This window comes from Lampetra planeri, chromosome 22 (assembly GCF_965212315.1).
Source record: "Lampetra planeri chromosome 22, kcLamPlan1.2.h2, whole genome shotgun sequence".
NCBI classification, from domain to species: domain Eukaryota; kingdom Metazoa; phylum Chordata; class Hyperoartia; order Petromyzontiformes; family Petromyzontidae; genus Lampetra; species Lampetra planeri.
In genome coordinates, this window is record NC_136128.1 from 12,071,375 (window position 1) to 12,091,202 (window position 19,828).

The 19,828-nt window shown below is 55.1% G+C and overlaps 1 protein-coding gene across 1 annotated transcript in view; it reads left to right on the forward strand.

Annotated features, from left to right (window-relative positions):
* The window catches only part of LOC144725050 (sodium/potassium-transporting ATPase subunit beta-1-interacting protein 3-like), a 75,489-nt gene that overhangs the window by 26,051 nt on the left and 29,610 nt on the right, over window positions 1–19,828 (forward strand). Inside the window, exon 2 of the mRNA XM_078604494.1 lies at window positions 14,541–14,678. Within this exon, the coding sequence (XP_078460620.1) occupies window positions 14,541–14,678 (138 nt within the window). The remainder of the gene's footprint in view (window positions 1–14,540; window positions 14,679–19,828) is intronic.

The following is a 19,828-nucleotide window of genomic DNA, read 5'->3' on the forward strand; positions in this document are numbered from 1 at the left end:
CTCCCGCACACACTCTAACACCACAGTGGCGGAGGTGGTGGTGGTAATAGCGTGAGCCCATGAGATGCTGCCTCTCATGCCGTGTCGATCAGAAAGCCGACACCTCCTCCTCCTCGTCCCGGGGGATTTCTCACTGGGCCCCCATCTTCTGCCGCCGCTTTAGCTGAGCCACTGCCCGGGGCAAGACGCCCAGCCTAGGGCTGCCACCTCTGATTACAGAAACAAAACGAAATCCATCATGGGCAGAATAAGAATATCTCACGATAGCGATAGAGGAGAAAGTGGTGTTGCATTGTTATTATTATTGTATTGTTATTATTATTATTGTTGAAAGTGGTGTTGCATTGTTATTATTATTGTATTGTTATTATCATTGTATTGCTAATATTATTGTTGCAAGTGGTGTTGTATTGGTATTGTTATTGTATTGCTATTGTTATTGTTGAAAGTGGTGTTGTATTGGCATTGTTATTATTATTGCGACGCTAATGCAAAAATTGAGATTTTGAATGTCTCACCCACTCACTCATCCATCAACTCGTCTACTCACTCTCTCACTCACCCATTCACTCATACATCAATTCGGTCACTCACCCACCCACTCGCTTACCATTCTTCACCACACTGATCAGTGAGTGTAGAGTGCAGCCTGCAACTCGTACTATCACTATATATTCATCTGGCCTATCTATGTATGTGCTCCGAAGAAGGGAAATTGCATGAAACGTCGCTTATTAGGTTGTCTTCACTTTTAAGGCCACACTTGTGGTATTTAAACCAATTAGCTAAACTATTTAACTATTTGTATTTTACCAGGTAAGGCCCGCTGAGCTGTATAGCTCTTTTTCAGAAGCCACCTGGCCACAAACGATAGCTCAACGAAGTGGCTTATCAGCGTGTGGAAATTTATATCAGCAACCAAATCCTCTAAACGCGTGTGTCTAAATGTAGAGGGAAAACGGAGGAACCCCGAGAAAAATTCACGCGACCACGGGGAAAACAGCAAACCCCAAATGAACATTATGGGATCGTTTTTGCCAATATCACAGTACGAATTTTTTTTTACCCTTTCTGGCAATAAAACAGGTATTTAGATGTTCAAACACAGAATAGGAACCTTTTGCAGGGTATCAAGTCTGCATTAACCACACGTACTTGTGGCGAATATGAAAATAAACATGCTCTGTTTAACACGTAGGAGGCTTTCGCGACCAATATCATCCATAATAGAAGTTATTTTGGGGGGTTAGATCGCGTAAATATATAAATGCGTCGTTAAAACCCGCCACCACCACAGCCAGATTTGTGGAGAAGTCCGCCTGTTTCGTTCCTTACATGGAGGCGTAGGGTGACCACACTTCTGGTTGTCGCCTGATGAAGCTAGTTGTAATTACTGGCGAAACGTCGTACTCAGATAGTAAATGTTGCGGCTTGGCTCTCCAACACATCGGTGTGCTGTACTAGTGACAAATTGGCCACGTTCTGTTTACGTGACAACCCTTACAAGTTGGCTGTGTCGGGTGGTGGCGGGTTTAACGACACACTTATATATTTACGCGATCTAACCCAAAATAACCTATAAAATGTAAAACATCCTCTGATAATTACACATGCATTGTCTTTGAACTGCTTGTCCTACACCAGCCACACGCTTCCAAATATACAGCAGGCTCGGGCCAGAACTCACGGCCTTGCTCCATATCAGGCGAGCTCGTCAACATTTCCCGGCCACCGCGACGCGTCTTGTTGTCGCTCATTGCGCATCGCTGCCAACGCGGCCGCAGCGTCGTCAGAGCGTGGCGACGCCCCACGGCGGCTGCCTCGGCTAAGACGGAGGGAGGCGGTGGCGGCTTGCCCCGCGTCGTCCCCTTGGAAGCCTCCCCAGACGCGCGGTCGCCTCGCAGAGAGAGAGAGAGAAGGAGGCGAAAGGCCCCCAGAGCTCGGCCCGGAGGCCCACGCACGACGCGTCGCGCGCCACGCGGGCGGAGCGCGTGGCGGAGTGAGTAATGTGCCAAGCTGCGAATCTCTTTCCAGGAGTGATCTCCCGTACAATATTTCATTAAAACGCCCGAGCACACAACGCTCACTCTCGCAATGCATGAAGCGTCAACTGCCAGCGTGCGTTTGTGTACGCGTGTGTGTGTGTGTGTCCGTTCGCGCGTGCGTATGTATATGTATGTTTGTGTGGGGAGCGGTGGCGCAGCGCTACGATATCGGCGACTCGAGTTCGATTCCCGCTCACGGCTAACACCAGCCGCGAATATCTGAATCGGCTGTGTGCATCCCCCAGGTTGACTCAGCCTTAAATGAGCATCAGGTGTGATGTGTAGACATCAGGTTTGGGAAGAGGGCCGGGTGTGGTGGCTGACCACACCACCCCTTCAGACCTTAATAGGTTGCTCGCTGTAACGGCACTTGCCCCAACAGCTTATGTAGGCTACACGGGGGATCTGTGTCTTACATATGCCCGTGCGCGGTGTGTAAACATCGCCACTAGGGAGACAAAGGCGGCCGAGCGCGGTGTTGGCCACCCACCCCCTCGTGTGCCGTGCCGGCCTTCATAGGTGCTCGCTAACAGCACTTGCTCGAACAGTCTGTCGAGGTTATACGGGGGATCTTTGTTTTGGTCCGTGTCTCTCGTGTGCCGTGCCGGTCTTCATATGTGCTCCCTAACAGCACTTGCCCCAACAGTCTCTGGAGGCTATACGGGTGATCTTTGTCTTTGCGTGGCGCCGTTAGCTATTTTAGGACGACAAATGCAACGCGTCAAGCTGCTGTTTATTATTTATGGGCGGGGAGGTGAATATCCATTTTGTGGGATGCCCTCTTTAATCTTTTACATTTCATAAAAATTCAGATTTTTTTTTTTAACCGTGCATTATTCTCGCGACGGGTCATTAGGCGCAGGGACGTGAGGGGTGCGAGCTCCGGTTCAGCGTCGGTGGGTGCTCGCGTTCCTTATACCCATCATCATCATCATCATGATTTGCAGCCCATTGTCAATCCACTGCTGGATGAAGGCCTTCCTCCCCCTATTACCGTTGTCAGTGATGGGGGGATTCGTTTAATCACGCGTCATCACGCTGCTCGGTGCGGGGGTTGGTGAAGGACATTCACCATCATGATCGTCAGAGATTTATCCACTGCTGAGTGAAAACCCTCCGAACGCCACCGTTCTCACGTCTCACGTTTAACAACAACAATCTTAATTTTCTAAAAGCGCATTTCCCATCAAAATATCTTCAAGGGCTTTACAAAATAAATAGATATGGAGGTTATTCGTCATACTTCACTACGATGGGTCAATGCAGATTGGTATAGGCGTGGTGGTCGTGGGGGGCGGTGGTGGGGGGGCGGTGGGGCGGTGGTGGGGGGGGCGGTGGTGGGGGGGTGGTGGTGGGGAGGTGGTGGGGGAGGGGGGCGGTGGTGGTGGGGGGCGGTGGTGGGGGGGCGGTGGGGGGGGCGGTGGTGGGGGGGTGGTGGTGCGGGGGATGGTGGGAGGGGTGGTGGGGGGGGCGGTGGTGTGGTGGTTATCTTGCCGCGCTACAAAGCCGGCGACCCGAGTTCGATTCCCGCTCACGGCCAACACCAGTGACGGTTATCTGAAGCTGTCATGGGCCTCCCCTAAGTCAACTCAGCCTTAAATGAGTACCTGGTGTGATGTGTAAACATCGTCACTGGGGAGACAAAGGCGGTCGGACGTGGTGGTAGCCACCCCACCCCCTCGTGTACCGTTCCGGCCTTCATAGGTCCTCGCTAACAGCACTTGCCCCCACAGTCTGTTAAGGGCTATACGGGGGATATTTGTCTTTGCCTTTGGTGGGCGTGGGGAGGGAGGAGATACCTAGGACCGGTGTAGATATCACTCCCCACTGGTCGCAGATAAGTGTCTCCAAATCTGCATGGAAAATCAATTCTATCCATTAGACTCAGCGATAAAGCCTTCCAGATGATCCAGACATAAACTATTTCAAGTCGAACTGTAATAATGCCTGCTGATTGGCTCACCACGAGGCTAATAATACGGCTCTCAACAACTGGACATCTGTGGTAAAAAAAATAGCTTCATAGCTCATCGGAGTCCTGCAGTATAAATAAATATTCTGAAATATTCCGATGATGTTGTAGGTCCTCCTTGAGGCGCCCCGTTCCACGTGGAGGTAACAGCTGATGAGCGACGCGAGCGCAGCCGTCGGGAATCGTCTCGCTTTCAACGACGATGGCAGTGGTCGTGAAGCTCGGGGAAAGAAAACAAAACTTGCTTGAGTAATTAGCGCTGTGAGCGATTTATGTTTGATGAATTTACTTTGAGTCGAATACATGCGATGTTTTTAATTTGCATAGATAAAAACATAAATACGTTTGTGGTCTTCATAACAAAAATTGCAATATGTAACACACAATTAGCCCCATTCAACCTATTTGACTTCGGCCCCTCGTAGCATCAACACGGCTCTGGGTGTGACCAGAAAACCCGTGCTGGACCCGTGCCGCGCCAAACCAACCCGAGCGGTCGTCCCAACCGCCGCTGTGCTGCCCGCATCCAACTCCTCCCGTCGCCTCTGTGGACTCCGAAGCGGCAGTCGACAAAGGCGCAAATTGATGCGGTCACAGGAGCCCTCCCCCTCCACCCCCCCCCCCCCGCGAAAAAACCGAAGCCTTAGTAAAACACATTCATAGTCGGAATTGATGAAGCCCATTTAGAAGGACGGAAAATCCGCGCACCGGCTTGCACGAGGATTCTTCCTCGTGCAACATTCGCGAAGTATTTGTCATTTTTTCATTATTCCCGCGCCGATTTCCCCACGGACAGGCACTCTTCACGCCGACGGCGGCAGCAGCACTCCCGGCTCGAGCGCCGTCGTGCTCACAGTGAGCCGAGAGGCGTCAGCGGGCCCACGTGGTCTCGGCTGCGCGCGTGCGCGTCTGTGCGCGCGCGCCTCCATAGAAGGCAATTACACATTAATGAGGCCCTACATAAATAACGGGCTTCTGAGTGTTACCCCGTGCTAAGTGCGCGTGTGTGTGTGTGGATTTTCTCCCGGATACTCTGTCCCACCACTCCTTAAGAAGCACTTACGAAATGCATGCCCTTCTCAATACACCCTTGCCCATACACACACGCCAATGATCTACTCAATTCACCCATGCCCTGCCCAACACGTGCATGCCCATCTCACAACAACACCCACGCCCTGCCCCACACGTGCATGCCCATCTCACAACAACACCCATGCCCTGCCCAACACGTTCATGCCCAACTCACAACAACACCCATGCCCTGCCCAACACGTGCACGCTCTGCTCTGGACGGAGACCAACAGAGTCGCGGGCGATCTGGCTGCTGGCCACGTGCCCCCGGGACGCCCGCGGTGTCGGGACACGAGAATGGGGCTCGTGGTGCGGCACTGAGTGATGGGTAGGGGACACGGAGCCCTGCTGCCGACATTGGGTGCGAGTTTGCCGCTGATCTTCGCTACACACACAGACACAGACGCGTGCGTGGACACAAGCACAACAACAAATTACCCCCCCCCCCGTATAGCCTTCACAGACTGTTGGGGCAAGTGCTGTTAGCAAGTGGCACCGATGAAGGCCGGCACGGCACACGGGGGGTTGGGATGCCAACACCACGCCCGGCCGCCTTTGTCTCCCCGGTGGCAATGTTTGCACATCGGCTACGTACGGTGCGAAATAAATTCAACATACATCGCAGAAGCTACTAACTTGAGGCTGGGTTGACCTAGAGGAGGCTCAAGACTGGTTCAGATAATCGCCACTGGCGTTGGCCGTGAGCGGGAATCGAACTCGGAGGGCAGTCAGCGCCGAGACCAATGCGCCACCGCTCCCCACTCACCCACACGTCCCCCCATCGCGCCGACAAGCACACCCACTCCCTGCGCCGTGTCTCACACCCCCCCGGGGTGAACCCAGATCCATCCCCGCCACGCCGTCCCCTCCCCACTTCGCCAAGTCCCCTTGCTTGGCCCTCCGTCTCTGAGACAGTTCGAATTTCAAAAGAAAGACATTGAGAGCACATCGAGCAGCTATGGGCACTGATCACAGGGGCTCGCGTATTTAAAGTGTCCGGGGTAGTTGACAACGAGACGCGAGAGACAGGGAGAGAGAGACAGGGAGAGAGAGAGGGGTCACGGTCGCAGGGAACTCCCTCTCCCCTCTCGTGCGCGTACAATTGATGTTTTTTCGTTGCATTCTGGTAACCGCGTGAATAGAATTGAAAGATATAACGGTTACCGGTTTTTTTGCCGCAAGCACGGTGACCCCTATGTTTAGTTGTATGTGAAGCGTCGTCGTCATTCGTGCAAATTTGCGTCGCAACTAGACGGTGAGCAAGCGGCGCCATCAACGATCGCCCCAGCTCTGCATTCCTCTATATATTGAGATGTTTACAGCCGCCTAATGAGTGTTTATAAACAACGTAAAGATGTCACGGTTGTCTATCAGGTGACACAATGCTGCAAGTTTCGTAAATCCCCCGATCACTATCTCAGCAGTGTACATGGGGTACACCACAGTCAGTAACATCGGCGGGTGTGGTGTGGTGGGGTAAAGAGTGGGTAAGCACACCACTTCAAAGACATCTGGCCAACGTGGCAGGGCTCCCTCTGGCGAAGGCTCTTCCACCGGCAATGGCTTGGGCGAAGACTTGCAGGGTTGCGCCTGCACCTTTTAACCGACAGACGAGGGCATTCAAGGCAGTCAAATTAATGTGGAAAGGGATATCAACAACAACAACAGCAGCAGCAGAGCACCAGGCCGAGATGAACACAGCGAATCTGACCAGCGCGATGAGGGTACACGCGTCAGGGTCAAGAGAATCGACCTCTTCCGTGCGTGCAGCAGCTACGATCGCGGCCGGGAGTTAAGCGAAATGGGACACTAGGTGGGACACGAGGTGGGACACGAGATGGGACACGAGGTGGGACACAAGGTGGGACACGAGGTGGGACACGAGGTGGTACACAAGATGAGACACGAGGTGGGACACGAGGTGGGACACGAGGCGGGACACGAGGCGGGACACGAGATGGGACACGAGGTGGGACACGAGGTGGGATACGAGGTGGGACACGAGATGGGACACGAGATGGGACACGAGATGGGACACGAGATGGGACACGAGATGGGACACGAGGTGGGACACGAGGTGGGACACGAGGTGGGACACGAGGCGGGACACGAGGTGGGACACGAGATGGGACACGAAATGGGACACGAGGTGGGACACGAGATGGGACACGAGGTGGGACACAAGATGAGACACGAGATGGGACAAGTGATTAAAACCCGCTCAGGCTTGGTGCTCAGTGGAAGGTAGAGAGAGAGAGAGGAAAAAAATCTACAACAAAAATCAAGAATAAAAATGTCGTTCCCCTCTTGTGGGCGCGAAGAAAAGAGCAGCCTCGCCTGGCCACTCTCGCCACCCGACTCGAACTGACAAAGACTCTCGCGGGACTGGCTCCCGATTCGAGGCCCGGTAATGGGAAGGCGCCTCAATTGTTCCCCGGCGCCCCCGCGGGCTCACAGTGGCCGTCACTGGGCAGGCGAGGAAATCCTTGGGTGGTCACGGTCCGTTAGGGTTTAGGGGTTCGAATCTGGGAAAACGCCAAAGCATTCAAATCCGGTTTCCCATTTAACACGTGGGCTGCTTAATGCGTAGGCTTTCGCGGCGAATATTACCCATCATAAAGGTTACTACTTCGGCACATCGGTGTGTTGGAGGGCAAACCCACGACATTTACAATTTGAGTACCGTGGCGTGTCGCTGGTGATTACATCGGCCGATTTGCCAGAATTGTGAAGAAGTCCTCGTCTTTCGCTTTTCCACGTCCAGGGAGTTGACACTTTACAGGTCATAGATACACGCTGTGACCCTGGCGTGACCTCAAATTGGTAATCGTGTGCTGGCTTCTTCTGGGGCTATTCTCCGTCCGCGTAAATGGGCAGAGAACGACGCAGGGTGATGCACTGGCTGTATAATGTCTCTGTCTCACGGCGTGACGCCGATGGCGCAAGGAGAATTGTAATTTCTCGCGCGTGTATTTCCCATCGCTCTCCCAGAGTCCCATGGTGTTAGCTGCACCAGCGCGAGTTAAAGAACGGCCTCGGAAGGTGACGTTACAGAACTACTCATTTCAAAACTCGTCGTATCTACACTCGGGGCGTTCCTTTGACGTGCACGGTGGTCACCCGTCCCACCCACTAAGCAGACTCGACGGGCTTAGCTGCTGAGATCCGACGCGGTCAGGCACATTGTCACGGTGGGTTTTCTCCTTCCTTTAACGACGATAACGGGCCACTTGAGCCAAGAGGCGGACTCTCAAGTGCGAGACAAATTGGGGTTAAGGTATCGCCAATTACGCACCGGCCGGCCCCGATAGCGCAACGCGCGTGGCTAATTAGGGCGATGCCCGTCCGTGCCACTCCCTGGAGCCCACCGCCGGTGGCTCTGCCGCGTTGACGAGGCGGCGCGAGGCGGCGGCGTGACGCCACTTGGCGCCACGCCGCGTGGTCGCGCTCCCAGTGCAGAGCAGCGAGAAGCAGTGGAAGAGCCGCCGTCTCAAGTGAAGGAAACGAGGAGCCGGATCGTGAGGTACGGCTCTCTTTGTGTCACCACTGCCGTACGTGCTAGCGGCTGGGCTGTGCCGCGCGAGGTTCGGCACGATGTCCGACGTTTCGTTGCACATCCTGACAGCGTCTTCTAGTTTCTGGGTGAATAATTGGTTGACTTTATAGAGGGCTGAACCGGACCTGTTGGTGCCGAGTCCAGCTTTCACTCTCCCGCGGTTAAACCTGAGTTCTCAAGCGCAGCGAGTTCTTTCTGCCGGCTCGCCAATCACTCTACAGTACACACACACAAACCCATCCTATAAAAGTAGATGATTGACTAGATAAAGAATATCATAACGTTCGAAAATACCAATTTTGATGTGCGAGTTGACAGACTGGTGATCACGCCGCAGGTTATATAGACGGCCGTGCCCTGATGTGTTAAAAGAGAACCGTGAAGTGCCTTCTCCGAGCTCCCGAAGAAGCTCCCAAAACGTCGGAGCGAAACGTCGAGCACCACGAAGAACCAACACGCGGCACAAGTCGAAAGCAACATCAGAGATTCGCACGCTTCAATGACTCCCTGCTGCAAGTGGAAAGGAACCCTATGGGCCGTGCATCGGAAGCTAATTGCTGATTAGCATCCACAACACCGCGTGTTTGTATTTCCTTGCAACACAAAAAAAAAACCGGCGAGCCATCATCCTTCACAGTGGTGAGCTCTAATTAACTTTGCCAATGAACTGTTGAGAGTTAATGAACGTTGTACCGAATCACTCTCGTGCACGTCAGGGCCACAGTGTTCCGCCTTCTCGATTCGCTTGAGATGAAGGGGGGGGGGGTTGGAGGGGGGGGGGTGAAGGGGGGTGAAGGGGGGGGATCAAAGGGGGGGGTGAAGGGGAGGTGGAGGAGGGATCAAGGGGGGGGCATGAAGGGGGGGGGGGGGGTGGAGGGGGGATCAAGGGGGGGGCATGAAGGGGGGGTGGAGGGGGGATCAAGGGGGGGCATGAAAGGGGGGATGAAGAGGGGGGTTATGGGGGATGAAGGGGGGAGGGTGGCGTCCGACGTTCGCGCCCAGTGGTTGGGAGCAGGAGCAGGAGGAGGGGGAGGCGGCGATGGATTTCCCCCCCTTTTTTCCCTGCGTGTTGTTGTTGTTGAGGCTCAATAATTCGTGGGCGAAGGGGGCCCACGGACACAGGATTTGACGTTGGCTGAGCCGTGGAGCTCCGCGAAGGAAATCACGGCGGGATTTACCGGACACCTCCCTTTGTTCCGAAGCGTCTACATCACGGCGCCGATCCGATGACCGCCCGAGCGAATCGCACCGCACCACGTTTCCAGGCGAAAATGTTCCACGTTTTACGGCAAAGCCCGGCCGTAAAGCATTGGGCGATGTGTGTGCGTGGTTTGTTAAAGTGCAGAGATCGCAACCGTGATTGATTGTGTCCTCGTAGCCTGCCGGGGTGTCGCCTGCGGCAGATCGTCAGATCCGGGCAGCTTGAGCCCGGATCGTTCTCGGATGGGTGGTCTCCGTGCACCCAAACAAGACTGGAGACGATTTAAACAAAAAAAAACCACTAAGATCTCGCGGTGCTCTGTTGTTGGCAGTGGTGCACACGCACACATAATACAACAACAATATACAATTTTAACACGTTTGTCGATCACACACTACTACTCTGAAGAAGAGCCGTTGCCTGAAACGTCACCTGATATATATAATGCTTGTATATTAGGGCAGTGTTATTGATGGACGTGTTGACTTGTTGCTGTTGATGGACAACACAGATGCGGGGTGGATCCATGGTCGTCCGGGCGGGGATGGATTGTTATTATTGACAGAGACAGTAGTACATTAGGTATTGTTTTTTGGCATGGAAAACAAAGGGCATCATTTTTTACAATCTTAACACATCTGAATTGCTGCCCCCTTGGCAAGTTTCTCGGTCCGTCTCTGCCTCTTGGTGCCGTCGTCTGTCTGTGACGAAACCAGCGGGAGCCATTCGCTCGCCGAACAACAACGACTCCCGCACCCTGTCAGCGGCCCTGACACTAAACGACAAAGATCCCCCGTGTAGCCTTGACAGATTGTAGGTGCAAGTGTTGTTAGCGAGTAGCACCTATGAAGGCCGGTACGGCACACGAGGGGGTGGGTGGCCAGCACCACGCCCGGTCGCCTTTGTCTCCCCAGCGGCGATGTTTACACACCGCACCAGGTACTCATTTCAGGCTGAGTCGACCTAGCGGAGGCCCAGGACCGGTTTTGGCAGTGAGCGGGAATCGAACTGGAGTCACCGGGTATCGTAGCGCAACGCGCTAACCGCCGCTCCACCGCTCCTCTCCGACACACGCACACACGCACACACGCACACACACGCACACACACACGCACCCACACACACACACGTACATACACGCACACACACGCACACGCAGTGCAGCATTCCGCTCCTCACTGGCACGCTGTCCGTGTGACAGCTACACGGGTGCGAGCGTGTGCGGTGGCCACCGGGCGAGCGCGTGGTCTGAGACCGCCAAACGGTCTCGGCCCAAAATTCCTGCCCCATGGGGAGGGTAGCGAACCCTCACCCTGCACCTGTCCTGGGCAGCAGCTGCCCCCTTACCCCCCTCAGCTCCCCTCCGCCAGCCAGAGCCACTGACGCCACCGACTCTCAGATTCCTCGGCGGCTGCTGTCCCAGTCGCCACCGCTCCCCCCCCCCCCCCCCCCCGTGAAAGAAGCCACCCCATCTCCGCGGTGCTCTCCAGTTGCTCGGCACGATGCCCGACGTTTCGTACCACGTGCTGGGAGCTTCTTCGGGAACTTAATTGAATACAGCTCCCATGCTCGGTGTGTTGCTGCCTATGATCCAAATCGCCCGGAACGGTCGCGATCTGATCGTCAGATCTGGGACGCTGAGCGGGGTTTGAGCCGAGAGAGTGCTTGGACGGACGCGCGCCGCGCGGCACACGCGTTACGGGCTGCTGTGCGGTGGCAGAGAGCAGTGAAGCAACACTACATTGTTGTACTGTACTCTGCTGTCACGTCTGCGTTCCCCGCCCTCATCAACCCGCACTGGCCGACGTGGCTGGACGTGCGTACGAATCATCACCCCGAGACCCGCAGCGTCGAGCGAGTGGACGGGCCACTCGTCCAGCAGTGGAGTGGCGTGCGCTCGGCGTTGCGAGCGCGGTGCTGAGTTAAAGTCAAAATATCAGCAGCGGCTGCGAGAAAATCTCCGAATGAAGGTGTGCGCTCTGGGAGGTCGGCGGAGGTCAGGAATTCTACAAATATAAACGACCCCTCCCCCTGTGTTGTTGTTGTTGTTGTTCACATTTAAATGGAAAAGACCGAGCGACTGGGGACGAAATTTGCATGTGTGCGGCGGTGGGGAGTGGTGGTGCAGCGGTTAGCGCGCTACTCGACGCACTCTCCGAATAACATGGTGGTTGGCTACGTGCGGTGCGAAAGAAGTTCAACATACATGCACGCCAGCCCCCCGGGTTCGATTCGTAACTGATTTTTGGGTTTGATCTTGCAATTAAAATGCTGTGTCACAAACTCTCCCCCACGCGACACAGACAATCAATGAAGTCATCACGTAAGCGTGCCAAATGTATGACTGCTTTAGCACACCGGTATGTTGGGGAGAAATTCACAACATCACAATTTGGTAAGATTGTTCAACATTGTATAACATTGTTGAACATTTAACGCAAGGACGGTGTTCTGAAGGAGTAAAACATTGGCACGTGTGTTCATCACGTGACAACCGTGTCGGGTGGACGGGGAGGGGGGGCTTATGACACGCATTTCTTTTGTTCAGGCGGTGTGGTCCACAAAAACGATGATGAATTCATCGCGAAGGGCTGCGTGTTGAATGCACTCGTTCTGTTATAGTCCTCGGTGCTCACACGCGCCGTACAACAGCACCGCTCATACGTTGTGTGAAATGTTGCGGCGAGGTATTTTACGATCACAAAAAGGCGCCTTCTGATCACGAGCCGTCGGCGTGACAATGCTCTCTCCCGGTGTCTTACGCTGATGGTGCTGCTGCTGCTTCTGATGGTGTCGATGATGATGATTTTGCGGTTGCATCCCGGAATAACCCGTTAGAGCGCACGGCGGCAGCAAAGCGCATAACACAAAGCCCGGGCATCAACAACAACAAAAAGAAGCAAATAAATAAATACGTTTCACGAAAGAAAAAAAAACCCGCTCGGCACCTGCCTCCCTTCGCATCCCGCGGGACGCGTTAGGTCCTGATGAGAAACGCGAAGTGATAATGGAACGCTGGGACCGCCGCAGTGATTGCATTAAGATGTCGCGGCGCTGTTAACCCCACTCCGCCTCCGGCTCGGAGACGGCGTCCCTGCCGCCGTCACCGTTCCCGGCCATGGCCTCTCGTGGAGCAAATTGGGTTGCCACCTGTCACGTAACAACAACAGCGGTGACGGCGACGACGACGAAAAAACCGGGACACGTCATGCACGCGGACAAGATGAATATCGAACGACAGACAGCTGGATGCTAAGGTGTTGTAATAGCTGGCGCGCTGGTCGCCGGCTTGGTTCGATCTCTCGGCGCGGCACTCTAAGAATGGCGTAAGGTTCTTAAATTATCTCCCCCCCCCCCTCCCCGGCTCTACCGCCTCTGTCCGCCCAGGGGTACAAAGACGTCCACCACTGTCCGCTGTTAGTCGATCGCGCGTCGCGTGCGGTGGGGTAAAGTGTGGGTGCGCCCACTCCTTCCGAGATATTTCAGAATCTACGGCCGGTTTTTACCGAACAGGGACCAGTGACCGATTCCGCGTGGAATTTTAGTCGTAAGAGGTGGGCGTACTCACACTCTGCCCCATCACGCGCGACCTTGCTCGTCGACCATGCGTACCGCTGGATGGAGAGAGTTGATGGGGGAGGGGGGTGTAAGAAACTAGCGCTATTGTTTGAACTTCCACGCCGGGAGATGGAATTGAACTGGGGGCCTCTGGATTGCAAGTCCAGTGGCGCTGCTCGGCATTTTGCCGCTGCGGCAGTTACCTGTATCTGTGAGTTTATAAGCTGAACGTGTTGTGTTTCTACACGTGGCGCAAACCCGTTAAACATTAGTTTTTTTTAAGTTTGTGTGTTTGTTTTATCCACGCTGTTGCCGGGAATGCTAAAGAAAAAAAAAACCGATTTTAACCATCGTAGACGTTTTACGACCAAAACCCATTACGCACGGCGCCCAGTGCGGAAGGCGTTCGCTCCCTGCGATGCTGCGTCCTCGGTTATCTGAGCCAATAAATCAGATGCTCCGGCTAACACCGTTGCAAGCAAAGACTCCCCACGACAAACGGGCCCCGGGTTGTTACCAAGAGATCAGCGGCCAGGCGGGGAAGGTGCTAAAGCCGCAGACGAAGGCGCTCTTGGTGGACCATTTTCGTGAAAATGAAAATAATAAATAGAAGCGAGGTTTTCCACGGATAGACGCGGATTAGAGGATGAACTCTCCATCGCTTCTGGGTCACTCTTCTTCTCGCAATAAAACAAACCCTACGGATAGGAGGATGAATATCTGCACTTACAGAAAACCGCATCGGAGTGCCTCTAACTCACGACTAAATGTGAATAATAATAATAGGATGAATTGAACTACGATTTTAAATGTAGGGTTACATTTTTTTGAAAAGTATAATTGGTTGCTTAGTTCTTGGTGGTTACAAAAACCCCAGCGCTCGAAGAATTCGCCAAGGCGACGACTTCATCACGCGCGAGATCACCTCGAGGTGTCACACCTCAAGCGCCACGATGACATCTCGTCCAGCTGCGAACGGAGCGAGCGATCAAACGCCTCCTCCGAGGAGGCACGCGCGTCGATGAGTGCGAATCCACGCGCGCGCACGATTCCACTTCCCCTCCGTCTGTCTTGCCGCCACTCTCACGGCCGCTTTCACGCCCCCCCCTCTCCCTGTAACGTTGCACGCGACAGGTGACGGCCGTGGAGCGGCAGATTTTCGACTTCCTGGGCTACCAGTGGGCGCCCATCCTCGCCAACTTCCTGCACATCCTCATGCTCATCCTGGGCCTCTTCGGAGCGCTGCAGTACCGCCCACGCTACCTGACCGCGGTGAGAGTCGGGCACGCGGCGCAGACGAACGCCTCCTCGCTCACCCGTTCTGGGGACCTCATCGGGGCTGCAGCCCGGCGCATTGGATCTTGAAGGCCCCCACAAAAAATATTTACCGTGTTTCTGGTACCCCAAACCATGAGTCAATCCTACTCACTCCACACCCTACCCATCAGCCACCTACATCTCACACCTCACGCACCAACCCATCCGACTCTAATGTCTCACACCACACTCAGGACATTATAAAGCACCCAGACCCCGCTTGCAGCTTCCACTCGACCACCGTCTCCTCGCTTCTCCTGCACCACCACAGCCAGGCGCGTGCCAGCTGAGCCCCGTCACGTGACACGCACGGCGCGGTTCCCAAGGAGGCCGCCGGCTACGATGCTCGCGGTGACGGGGAGACCCCCGCCTGCAGCCCGTACCACGTGATCGGCCTCCCGAGTCCGTGGGGCCGGAGCCACGGAGTGGCGGGCCGTCTCCAGCCTGTCGGACTTCGAGTCCTTTCCACCGCTGCGCTAGCGGCTGCAGATATTCACGTGAACCGAATTGCGTACAACGTCCACGAATTAAAACGCCGTCTCTTGCGCGAGCGAGTCGATGCCCTGCGGTGCTGTTGAGTGCAAGAATCAATGTCAATCAGAGCGCCGTCGCTCACCTGCGGTGAACCCGAGCCTCGAGCGCGTCACGCCGCGGCTGTCACCCGTCAACCTGCAGCGCGCCCCCATCCTGGGCGTGGGGAGTGAGCCAGGCTCAGAGGGGGGTGAGTCAGGCTCAATGGGGAGTGAGCCAGGCTCAGAGGGGAGTGAGCCAGGCTCAGTGGGGAGTGAGCCAGGCTCAGTGGGGAGTGAGCCAGGCTAAGTGGGGGGTGAGCCAGACTCAGTGGGGAGTGAGCCAGGCTCAGTGGGGAGTGAGCCAGGCTCAGTGGGGAGTGAGGAGTGAGCCAGACTCAGTGGGGAGTGAGCCAGGCTCAGTGGGGAGTGAGCCAGGCTTAGTGGGGAGTGAGCCAGACTCAGTGGAGAGTGAGACAGGCTTAGTGGGGAGTGAGCCAGACTCAGTGGGGAGTGAGCCAGACTCAGTGGGGAGTGAGCCAGGCTCAGTGGGGAGTGAGCCAGGCTTAGTGGGGAGTGAGCCAGACTCAGTGGGGAGTGAGACAGGCTCAGTGGGGAGTGAGCCACATTCAGCGGGAGAGGCGATAAAACGCCACTGCAGACGTCAGGCGTAGCAGCAGCCACGCCATTATCAGAGCGCACACCCGTGCCCTGTCAACCTGCCCGTCACGAACATCGCATATTTCTTCTCTCGCTCTCACGCAGCCCTGGCTGATTGCGCCTCGCCGCCAATTTCCAGGCTTTCGAATGCCGCTCATTCAGAGGTGGTGGCCCCCGAGTAGCTCAGACATTAGAGAGGCTGAGCCAGCTCCACTTAGACCCCTGGGTTCGAATCCGGATTTCAGCCGCTGTCCATTATTACTTCGGGTTCTCAGATTTAGCGAGATGGTTGTCTCAGGCCAGTCACCAATGACTCACACAGAGACCCAGTGGCTCACCTATGAGACACATAAAGGCACCTGGATACCCATAGACTCACACATTTACTCATAGACTCACCTATAAACCCATAGACTCACCTAGAGATCAATAGACTCACCTAGAGAATAGACTCACACAGAGACGCATACTCACACATTTACTTATAGACTCACTAACAGACCCATAGACTCTCACAGAGACCCATAGACTCACACAGAGACACAAAGACTCACACAGATACCCATAGTCTCACACAGAGACCCATATAATCACACACAGAGACACATAGACTCACACAGATACCCATAAACTCACATAGAGACCCATATAATCACCGAGAGACCACGTGACGCAAGTCATAACACGTGACCCACATGTTCCCACCCATTTCCACACGCGTATGTACATGTATTAAACTGTCGGTCTCTCTAGCAACGGACTAACTATCGAGTGTGCAGGCGGTGCAACTGCACAGAGGCCCCAGTTCTAGAGGAGCCCAGGTGCCTGGCTATGGACAGGGGGGAGGAGGTATGGGCGGGTGGGGGGTGGGACATTTGATTCTTGCACCTATAAGCCCACACCAACAACGGCCTGACACTTACTTAGCGGGGCATATCGCTCCAACACTCGCGGTGCTCTGTGTCGCCCCTCTGAGTGTTCGCGAAGCTCAAGTCGCCAGACATCCTGGTCGCTTCGCCGTGGATTCGCTCCAATAGCGCAGCTCCGCGTGTGGAGCTGCGGCGATGCGCCCTGCCGCTTTACTGCGAGCCCGAGGCCGCCAAAAGTCGCTGTGCCCTGGCACTAAGCCCACGACCACGCACGAGACGGCGACTCCCCGCTGCACTCTGCAGCACTCTGCTGCACCAGGGCGCACATTGCTGCACGATGCTGCACTCTGCTGCACAATGGTGCACCCTGATGTACACTTATGCACACTGCTGCATGATGATGCATCACGCTGCACACTGCTGCACACTGCTGCACTATGGGGCACACACCTGCAACGGTGGGTCCCATCCCGACTGTGACGCCTGCTGCTGTATAGTTGGAGTTTGCGTGTCTCTCTGTCTCTCTCCCCTTGGTCTCGTGGGTTTTATCTCTGGACCCTCCGGTTTCCCCCTCCACATTTGTAATTATCAACATCGCGCGTTCACAGTATTTGGCTGCTATAAATTCCCACGTGATGAAACGCCACTTCGTGTGGCCACGCGGCTTCTGCAAAACAGTCACGCAGCTCAGTTCGCTTGCATAGCTTCTCGGGAGCGCAGTGCGCTCAACCGCTGCGCCACCGCTCCCCACGCGCGCGTTCGAGACGCCGCGAGGGCGGCGCGCCCCGAGGCGCTCCTCGTCGGGGCGGCGGAGTCGTCCGTGGGAAGCTCGCGGCGGTTGTTGACGCCCGCGCGCTTCGCGAACTCCGTCCGCGACGTTCACAGCCAGATGCTTTCCATATGGCTCCATCAACGGCGCATTTTACTTGAAACGTGTCTCGCTTTCCGCGGATTCGATGCGCGCTTTTCAATTTGCCCTCGTCGCGTAAGCACCGCCGCCACCTCCACGACCGCTTGTGCACACGCGGTGGTGGTGTGGGGGATGAGGCGCACAATTTGTGAGCGTCCCCATCGCTATTATTGTGCCCCCCACCCCCGCTGCTCCATCGTGTGGCTGGGCATGAGTTCAGCGCGTGCCGAGCCGGACCGATAACCTCGCTAATCAGCAGCGACAGCAGCAGCAGCAGCAGCACTTTCCCTTAACGCAGAGACAACACATGTCGAGCAGCAGTCGTACGATTAGCGTGGTTGGCCTACGTACGGTGCGAAGGAAGTGTCAACATACATCCATACATTTCCAAATTAGCGATGAGAATATTTGTTGTCAACAAAGAGTTTTTGTAACAAAAAAGAATGCGCAGTCAATGATGACTCTGGGCGGATGGAACTCATCGAGCGAGATGTTGAACGCGACTGCGGCCCCACAACCCGGCGAGCCAAGAAGCGTGGCCGACTGCGGCCAGAGGAATTCCACAAGATCTGAACGAAGACGCTGATGAATACCAAACCCAGTGGCTGACGAAGCTGACCTCGACATATCGGGGTGGTGCAAGTGCATCGCCCTCGCGGCAAAACGTAACAACTGCAAGGACCCTTCCACAAAATGTTTGACCTCTGCGGTGGATCGCGAACTCCACGGTCGAGTTCCACCGCGGTTCTCGCGGTCGCCTGCCGAGACCCGGGCCGGAGTCCAACTTTCGCTCGTCGACTCTGCACCGCATGGGGCACACGTGCGGCGCACCTCCGATGCGCACGGTTGGCCACGTGCGGTGCGAGAGAAGTTCAAGGCGCGCGTGTAAAGACACGTGTGTGGTTTTTTTTAAGGAATCAATAAAAGCGAATGTCTCCTCGAGCCAGGGCGGAGTGACTGACAGCAGGGTGACAGCAACCGTGCAGAGGAAAATAAACACACACAAAGATTCCCCGGATAGCCTTAACAGACTGTTGGGGCAAGTGCTGTTAGCGAGCACCTATGAAGGCTGGAACGGTGCACGAGAGGGTGGGTGGCCAGCACCATGCCCGACCGCCTTTGTCTCCCCAGTAGCTATGTCTACACATTTGAGGCTGAGTCGGCCTAGGGGAGGCCCGGAACCGGTTCAAATAATCGTCAATGGTATTAGCCGTGAGCGGGAATCGAACTCGGGTTGCTAGGTTCATAGCGCAGCACGCTAACCACTACACCACCGCTCCCCACATACACACAGACATACACACACACACACCTAAAAAATACACGTAATCGTTATCTTCCCCGCACGAATGTTGCGGAAGTAAAATAAATACATTGGTGGAGATGGGGCAAATTATTCCGTTACGTGCCCGTTCTACGCCCGCCTAAAATAATCCACACCCACCCCAGCTGCTGCAAGCCTCACGACGCCTCCATCCCCATTCGCTCCTCCGTCCTCTCGTCCCTTCTTCATCTCCGAGACCGAGGAGTCTATTCCCTGCGCACAATCCGCCCTAATAGCGACTGCCTCTGCGACACCGCTTTAGCTGTTCGCAGCTCATTATAAAAGTAATTAAAACGTCATGTCCCATTCCGCTCAAATACAAAAACCAGGGGGGGGGGGTAGGGGGTGACAGAGAAAGTGTCCGTAATCCGGGGCAGCCATCTGCCCGGGCAGCGCCGCTACGGATCTCTCCGAGTCGGATATGCGAACACATCCTCTGTCTCTCCTACCCCGTGCATCACCGCGCTCCGCCCACGAGGATTGTATCCTCTCGATCTCTTCTCTCTCTCTCTCTATCCCTTACTCTCACTCACTCTCTCACTCGATCTCTCACTCTCAATATCTCTCACTCATTCTATCTCTCACTCACTCTATCTCTCACTCACTCTATCTCTCACTCACTCTCTCACTCTATCTCTCACTCTCAATACCTCTCACTCATTCTATCTCTCACTCACTCTATCTCGCGATGCCACTCTTCTATGCCTCCTACACCCGCCGCGCAGTTCACATCCGCGAGTTACAATTCGACAACCGCCGGCCCCGGCTTGCATTTTTAATACGCAAATTGCTCGCCCGTCCTAATGCCACCTCGCATCGCGTGAAGGCTGCGT